At 40.5% G+C, this 8931-nt stretch overlaps 2 protein-coding genes across 2 annotated transcripts; both read left to right on the top strand.

Moving 5' to 3' along the window:
- The first annotated feature begins 1942 nt into the window (after nucleotides 1-1942).
- On the top strand, nucleotides 1943-5037 carry pyurf (PIGY upstream open reading frame). Its single transcript, XM_083972997.1, has 2 exons — nucleotides 1943-2202; nucleotides 4290-5037. Exons 1-2 carry the CDS (start codon nucleotides 2006-2008, stop codon nucleotides 4435-4437), a joined length of 345 nt encoding a protein of 114 aa, XP_083829123.1. The 5' UTR covers nucleotides 1943-2005; the 3' UTR covers nucleotides 4438-5037.
- Nucleotides 4583-5037, top strand: LOC310986892 (phosphatidylinositol N-acetylglucosaminyltransferase subunit Y-like; the record flags this gene model as incomplete). Its single annotated transcript, XM_083972998.1, has 1 exon — nucleotides 4583-5037. One exon carries the CDS (start codon nucleotides 4583-4585, stop codon nucleotides 4793-4795), a length of 213 nt encoding a protein of 70 aa, XP_083829124.1. The 3' UTR covers nucleotides 4796-5037.
- Nucleotides 5038-8931: the final 3894 nt, after the last annotated feature.

Below are 8931 nucleotides of genomic sequence, written 5' to 3'. Positions count from 1 at the left end.
AGACGGACATTACATACGAGCAGCATGGAGGTATTTGGATGTTTTTTGGTGTGTCTTTTTGTTACGAAAACAGTTGGTATCCATTTGCAACCATTACATGGACATGCACTGCTACGCCGAGACCCCCTGTAACTCAGAGAAGCCACTGAGGACTCTGAAACTTCTCCCAGCTCTTAGTCGACATGAGGGTGAGTAGATAGAAATTTCAATTTTGGGTGAACTATCCCTTTAAACAAAAGTGTTTTTCCTACTTTTGGAGCAAAATAGAAACGTTCCTGTATCTCTTTGTGTCTCACTATATGCACCATGACTTCCTATAATTGTTATCTATTCTAAGCTTTCCCTGCTATATTGTTCCTTCCTAATAATCCTTTTCATCGCCGCTGTGAAACTTCATCAGCACTTCAGGGGCAATGTTGTGTTAAATTAGATCTGAGCATCGTCAGTGGCTGTTTGGTCATGTACAGATGTTTCTCAGTATTGCAGACAGACTTTATATAAGAATGGATCTGAAGACTTTTCTTTTTTACCATCATTTTTTACTTCTGGTGTGCAGTAAATAACGGTGCTATTCAAGCCATGGTGTGATTGTTGGTCGTTTACTGTTGCACCAACCAAGTCAATACACTGTTTCTGAATGGGGTTTCTCTGTATTATTTTCAAGATGTCTTCTTCAGTTTTCACAATAGCCACATCAACCATCAGCAAATCACTCAATCATTTGCGCTACAATGCATCCCATTTTGGCTTGAACACAGCTACAGTTGTTATAACCACTGATGTATTCAAGCCCTTGGCAGCGAAGCAAAGAGGAAAACGAAAACCATATAAGCAGGTCTTGTACTGTGGGATATATTACAGCTAGAAGCATTTTTAAAACATTGATTCCCTGCCAGGAAAGTCTCAGAGCAATATCTTCAGCCATATGGATTGAGGAATGCATTCTGCTGTGGCTGGCACCAGGCTCTCTGACAGTATTTAATATAGACATATAGGCACAACCTGCTGGGAAATCATGCTCGAGACAACTATTGGACTTAAATGGGACTACAGTTCAAACAATGACACAGTGAAATTCACAAAATATGTACCTCTATTAGTTCCTACTTGATGCAGAGTACAGTTCGAGTTTATTTTAAAGGATTTGGCTCATAAAAAAAGTTTCAATTTATTCATGTAAGAATTGGAATTGGAGCTAATCGCCTTCTTATGTAGTCTAAATTGTCTTCATTCAATTAAATTAATATGTTTTGGTGCCTTTTTGTATTGATATTCTGGCTTCATATCACACAGTTTAGCTTAAACTAAACAGTGTAACACTACCACCTCGTGGCTAAATGTGGAAACTGTGGATACAATCACTCACCAAGAGTTATTTATGACAATCTGAGGAGTCAAATATCTGAGTCCTTATGTCATTGTTTTTTTTTCCCTTTTATTTTTTTTTTTATTATTTATTTATTTTATTTTAGGGTTAGGGTTTCTCTCTCTCTCTCTCTCTCTCTCTCTCTCTCTCTCTCTCTCTCCCTGTATGGCACTATTTATTGTCAACTTTTTTTTAGGTAATGTTTATAACCCAGAAACAGGAGGGTTAGGGGTGTGGGGTGTTGGGGAATGATGGGGTATTTGTTTTTGCTTTTGCTCTTGTTGTGTTCTGCCTTTATTCAAACACTTGTAAATAAAAAATATAGGAGCACTGTTTTATGTCTTTCACAATTGTCTCCACAATGTTGATGCTCAGTAAAACATTTTATGGAGATATTTATGACTGTACTACTAATTATATTTAATGTCGTTTACTTAATATTTAATGTAAGCGAAATGGAATTAAAACGATCACAAATACTCAAAAAGAAAGAAATAAAAACAGCGTCGCGATAAGCGGAACTAATGACAACTGCTAGCGGACCGGAAGCGGACTCATATCTCGGTTGCACTGATACGAGCTTCTTCCGTCGGGAACGGGTTTTTGGCGTCTTTTCCTTTTCTCCTCTGTAGTTTGGTCATGTTTCGTAATGTTTTGGGTAAAGTGGTGACAGAGACGCTTCGTGCTCATCGCTATGTGAAACGTGAAGCTCTGACTCGGACCTTGACGCCGTCGTCGCTGTTTGTCAGGAGCTTCACGCAGCTGAAGGACGAAGGAGCGTTTGACGAGTCCCTGCTCGAGTTCCTCGTCTGTCCGCTGTCAAAGAAGCCGCTCAGGTAAACACACACACACACACACACACACACACACACACACACACACACACACACACACACACACACACACACACACACACACACACACACACACACACACACACATAATAATAATAACACACAACACATAACTACAAATGATATGACACACACACACAACAGATTAGCTACACGTGAAATATACAGGAAATGCTGAAAAGGTCTGATGTAATAGTAGGCATGACAATATGTTGTTACACAAAACCTTCACCCATTAATTTACTCTCTGGGACATTTTACTGGACACATAGTTTTTTGTTTGTTTTTGGGGGGGATTTGTTATACTGATGTGTAGCATACTATATACTACTGAAAATATACTCTCTATCTATACAATATAACAGATATGTCTGTTTTATTGTATAGACATACAGGACATTATTAAGTTAAGATTCCTTTATTTATCCCACAGTGGGGAAATTTACATTTGTGCAGCAGCAGCAACAATATTATTATTTGAACTTGTTTTATGAGTATTTTATTTAAACTATTTATTGCACTCTCCGCACTTTCTCTTTTTTTTTCTCTTTTCTCTCTTGGATATGTGTGCCAGTGTTGCTACTGTAATGTATGTATTGTGTATGTCTGTTTTACAAGTACAAAGCAGCTGTATTATGCCCAAGACAAATTTCCCTCCCGGGACAAATAAAGTTTATTTGATTGATTTGATTGACATACAGTGGTAGGGTTCCCACTCTTGTCTTGAAATCATTTTCCAGGACATTTTCAGCTGCTACAGTCTGACAGACATGTTATTACACCATACATGACTAATGTATCTCCGTCCCATTCATGTTTTGGAGAAGTGTATATTTTGACAGTTGTACCTTATTTTGTACATTTAACCAGTTTGTTTCTATGTTTATTCCTCTCTCACCCCCAGAAGTCTGATTTAAAGATGTGCAGTCTGTGGCTCTGACTTATCTATGAAATAATCTCTGACTTACATACTTTGAAATGATGACAAATGTATCATAGAACAACACAAAAAACATGTTGTTTTTGTTTTTAAACCACACCCACTACAGCTATCTGGTGATCCTCTATCTGTCACTCAGCAGAGGAGACAATAGGTCCAATACTGGAGACACTCATCAACTCAAAGTCTCTAGTTTTCTCACTAGGTATTTCTTTGGAAAAGAGATCCTTAGCAGGGTCTTTTTTTGTTTGTTTTTCATTTTCCATGTGTTTTCCATGACTGGAAAATTAGCCAACCGTTTTTCCAGATTTTCAAGGTTTTTCAGGACGCATGGGAACCCTGAGTGGGGGATAAAAGTATTTGATCCCTATACTATTATCTTCCCTTATTTCACTTGATCAAATGTGAATTGATTTATAACCTTTTGTATGATGATATAGGCTAATTTCTGGATTTTTTGTTGATATTCTGTCTCTTTCTGTTAAAACAAATTTACCAAAACTACAGGCTGTCCTTTTTTTTCTGGGGAAGCAAACTTCAAATACTTATTTTCCCCACTGTATGAATGTGTAAATATTAATCTTGAAGCCTGACATTATACTATGTAATAAGAAAAATATTAGCAGAAGTACTTTTTATATTATATGTTGCTGTAATAAATTCAGATTAAGTGTACATATTATGCATTAACAGGTAATACCACACAAAAATCCATCTAGATAGAGTCAAGTATTGTAGGGGAAAAAAACAAGCTTGAAAAGATATTACCCTTCCTCTATCACAAGTTGCATCATGTGTGAATGAGAAAGTCATTTTTTTTAAACTGTGTTCAGCATGTTTTCTACCTAAAAACTATTGAATAACTAGTTTTGCAAACTTCTATGGAAGCTTCTATGGGACACAATTACCTCTTAGTGTGGGGCGGCTGCAGAGGTCATGTGTTGACTGAATCTGACATAATTTCTGTTTCTGTATGATCCCTCATATTTATTATTTGAAATTTGTTTATTTGGATAAAACTCCTTGAGATGTACCATCTCGTTTTCGAGGGGGTCCATATTTGTACATGGTAATAAACATGACCTAGTGGAGATAACATGTTTATTTTATGACCTCTCATCCCTGACAGATACGAGGCGCAGACCAACGAGCTGATCAACGAGGAGCTCGGCATCGCCTACCCCATCATCGACGGCATCCCCAACATGATCCCTCAGGAGGCCAGACTCATTCAGAAAGACGCCGCCAACACCTCGACCACACCAGCTCAGGAGTAGAAGGAGGCACCAGCGCAAACTAAACCGACTCAAGTAACTGATTACTGGATTAAATAAGACAGTTTGACTCTACCTAACCACCTGTTACCTGTGGGACATTATTCATTGATCCAACGGTTCAACGCTGTAACAAACAGACGCCACCATGTTCTCCCTGTCCGTGATGGTGGGGCTGGTCCCGATCGTGTCTCTCTTCGGTTTGTTCTACTCCGCGGCCGTGGACGAGAACTTCCCTCAGGGCTGCACCAGCAGCAGCAGCCTGTGCTTCTACAGCCTGCTGCTGCCCGTCACCATCCCCGTCTACGTCTTCTTCCACCTCTGGAGCTGGATGGGGATCAAGCTCTTCAGACACAACTAGGCTGCGTACTGTTAGGCTCCATTCAAAGCATTTAAAGCAACAAAAACCCAAGCTCGAGTACCATTAAAGTATATATTGAGAATGTAGTTTTGCATTTCTGATCCACTTTAGAAAATGACAAACAGCTACAATAAAGGAGCAGGAGCTATGATAAAGATGCAATGGTAGTTTTCTAACAGTTGTTGGTTGCTGTGTATAATAACTAGCAATAATATCAATAAAGATGTTTTCTTTCTTTTGAATAGTGGTATTTGGTTTGCTTAAAAGACAAAGTGACTCATCATGGTAGATCTGAACTTAAATGCAATTCATAATATGAGGTTAACTTATTAAGCTTAAGCATATTAAGGTGCATAGATAAGCAAAATAAGTTAATTACACTCAGTTCCTGTACAATATTTCAAAGGAGGTTAAATCGAAAGCAACTGGACTTAGTTATTTGTCTAGGAATTCCTAGACAAATAACTAAGTCCAGTTGCTTTCGATTTAACCTCCTTTGAAATACTATGACCTGGACAAATGAGAATATGCACAGGCTTCCTGTACAATAAATAAACTTTAATTGATTTATACAGAACAGAGAATAGTTTCAGAAAAAGTTAAAGTCAAATCTCTCCAACACAGTTTCAACACAAACAGTGTATAATAACCTTTATGTTGGATATTTAATTGTAGGACTGTTGTGTTAGGCTGCATTAGTTTTAGCAAAGAGTACCTTAATAAAGTGACAACTGAAGGCACATCAAATGGTATCTAAAACTCATGCTCCAAACACTGTGAATTCTGTCTTTCATTTTGAACGAGGTAAAAAAGTAAAAATGCAACTATGTACAGCTGAATTCATGCAGCGTGTCCAGATGTCGTCATCTCCGACCTCAGTGGCTCTTCCTGGTTTTCTTCTCTCTGCCCTGAGCCAGTTTCATCAGTGGAGACTCGGGTCTGAGGCCCCGCCCCTCTCCTTTGGTCTTGAAGAAGAAGGACTCGTTGAGTCTCGTCTGGACCGCTCGGACCTGCATCCCAACAAAAGAGCAAAGTTCATTTATAGTACGGTTTCTTTTTATTCTAACATAAAAGTCTTTGTGTTATAAAACAATGTCAAGGTTAAAACATGTTTGTGCCCCAAGCCCATTGATTATTACTCAAAATATTAATTTACCGGTAGTTGTGTATTTATTAAAGCTAGTTTCTTCTGTACTCTTTTTCTGCTGTAGTTGAGTGATATTTAAAGAGTAGTAATTCAGAGGACAACAACTGGTCTAAAACTTATATAAAAACTATACATAAATGCACAGTGGGCTCTTTTACATACTAGACTATATAAAACACATTGGCCTCCTTCATTTATGATTGAAAGGAAGTTGTTGCAATAGAACCATTTGTTCATTATCATATGTATTTGTGCTAGAGATGCATTTATTTCTCCATGTGCAGCACATTCATGAGGATGATTCATGTAAATGTGAACTCATAAAAGGGAACTTCAGCTTGTGCCTCAGGGCTAAAAAAAAATCTGTTTTACACCTACTGATCGAATGCAGTTTTGGTTTTTAAAGGGATAGTTCAACATTTTGGCAAATTGGCCCATTGCCATAATCCCCATAGCAGTTGGTTTATACACTACGGAGGCTCATGGGATTTCTTGGTTTCCCTCATCAAACTCATCAAATACACAATCCAACAACTCCAAAACGCTCTGGTGGACAAGTTGTGACCTGCACATTCACCACGCTATGAGATAATAACAGAACGTTACCAGACAGAGTTGTTTTAGAGGCAAATGCAGAGACTGCTTGCTGACGGGAACGCGCATCAGCGGTTTTGCATGAATTTACCTCTAAAACAGCTCTGTCTGGTAACGTTCTGTTATTATCTCATAGCGTGGTGAATGTGCAGGTCACAACTTGTCCACCAGAGCGTTTTGGAGTTGTTGGATTGTGTATTTTGATGAGTTTGATGAGGGAAACCAAGAAATCCCATGAGCCTCCGTAACGTAGCTCTGAGCAGCTCGCGGCTCTGCTCCGCCGTTCTAAAAATAGCTTGCACCAACAATTAAAGGTAACAAACCTACGTCCAAAATGTTGAACTATCCATTTAAGATCACTTTTGGGCAGTCGGAATATTTTTAAAGTGTAGTGAGTGTGTGGACCAGTAGAGGACCATGTGGTATCACCTGGGTCAGGTCTGGTTTCCCGGTGCTGCTCGGCGGTTCGCTGTCCTCACTGGAGTTGGCAGACTTGGCCTCAGACTCGGACTGAGGGCTCTGGGTCGTTTTTCCTTTACTCCGTGAACCGACGGACAATCGGCTCCAACCTGAAGCCTCCTCCTTCTTCACCTCCATCTCCGAGGAACAAGGTGGCCGCCGACTGGACTCTCCGTCAGCAGCATCTCTCATCATCTCGTCTTGAGGCGGAGTTGACGTCTTCTTGTCGCTGCGCTCGGCTTCTTCATCATCTTCGATCTCCGTCACCGACACGACGCACCTCTCTACCAGGTCTCTCCTGACCCTCTGTGGCAGACTCAGGTCGAGGGGTTTCCAGCTCTCAGAACCCGAAGAAGTCGTCACTTTTGTTTTCCGGCAGAAGTTGAGGAAGGAGCAGAGCTCGGCGGTGAAGAAGTTTTCCGTCTGCGTGGAGATGTTTGCTTTTAAAACCTGGAGAATCAGGGAAGACTCGGCGGCGTTTTGAGGATGTGATGGAGACCGTCGGCCTGGAGAACGGGCGAGATCTGGCTTCGATTGTGACGGCGGGTTCGACACAACCGGTTTATTCAGGTACGGATTCACTACGCTGGGCTTCACATGCACGGGACCTGACACTTTAACATTTTGGTTTAAATCCATCTGTTTCTGAAAAGACAAAGTTTCGCTCTTGGGATTCTGCTGCATCAAGTCTAACCTCTCCTCCTCCTCCTCCTCCTCTTCGTTCTCTTCTTCTTCTTGGAGAGTCATCCTCGCCGTCTTTGGCCTCTGTGGCTCTTTTACCTTTTTGGGATGAGATTGCTGTCGATGTATGTTTGCTCCTTCTTCCTGAGTTGTGATAAAAACCCCTTTGTCGCTGGTTTCCCCACTTGAGGGCTCTGAGGGCGGTGGCGACGGCCTGAACGTCTTCTGCGTGATGAAGAGGTCCTGGCTGTTTATGTCCTCGCCGGTGCACTGGGAGTCGTCGTCCTGCGGTCGACTCGTGGTCGTCTCTGCGGCCTGGCGGTCTCTCACAGCTCCCTCCTCCGCTGATTGGTTGTTGTTGTCTCTGGGCGTGGAAGAGACGAACTTTGGACGTTTGACGCGGATGTAGCCCGGCTGTGGTAAATCCCACGCCACTTTCTTTTTTCTTTTGCTGTTTTTTGAGTCTTCTTGAGTCGGGCCGTCGGGGTTTCTTCTCTCCGTGCTGCGAGGTTTTGATTTTGCAGAAGACTTGGAAACACAACATGTGCAACCCTGTGTGAATACAAAACTGTGATCCAACCCAACTGGCAACTTGTTCTTCTTTTCCTTCTTTTCTTTATTCTTCTCTTTCCTTTTCTCCGTTGCATCTGTGTATTTGCATTTCTTCTTTTTCTTCTTCTGAGTGCTCTCTTCGGTCTTCGTGGTGATGTGGCTTTTGTGTTTTGCACATGTTTTGTCCTTTTTGGGGGTCTTTTTTCTCTTTCTCTTCACGGGCGAAATCCAAGTCTCCCAAAGGAAGTCTTCCTCCTCGAAGTCACTCATGATAGGCTACCTGTATAAACAAGAACATTAACTTTAATGAAAGAAGAAAAGGCAAAACAGTTGATGGACAATCTATTACTACTCAACTGCACCTGAAACAAATGGTATCATGAAACTGAGGTTTTCTGGATTTTCAAGCCCTGGACATCAGGTGGACAACTTGATGCCTTTTGCCTTTGTAAAAATACACTCAGTGATGTAAAATCAATACATTTATCAATAGATATCAATAAAATGGCTGCACAATATGAAAAAATAACATCTTATTACTATATTATGAATAGATGAATTATATATTTGGTTTTGCACCATACATTTGTATACCGCACTTGGCCATATAGCTTTTTTTTATAACATAGTGATTAATTGTGCAGCCCTAGCATACTGTATCCACCAGAGGACATTGTGTCTAAAATGCGCCTAACTGAATATA

Source organism: Trachurus trachurus, assembly GCF_905171665.1.
Source record: "Trachurus trachurus genome assembly, chromosome: 6".
Classification (NCBI taxonomy): Eukaryota; Metazoa; Chordata; class Actinopteri; order Carangiformes; family Carangidae; genus Trachurus; species Trachurus trachurus.
The sequence above is the reverse complement of the archived record's forward strand: the minus strand, read 5'-3'. Positions and strand labels throughout refer to the sequence as shown.

What these genes read in the sequence shown, in the direction of transcription:
- pyurf (XM_083972997.1), top strand. Translation starts at nt 2,006, where the DNA reads ATGTTTCGTAATGTTTTGGGTAAAGTGGTGACAGAGACGCTTCGTGCT. An exon ending in CTGTCAAAGAAGCCGCTCAG is followed by an intron (nt 2,203 to 4,289) that starts GTAAACACACAC and finishes CATCCCTGACAG; the next exon opens with ATACGAGGCGCAGACCAACG.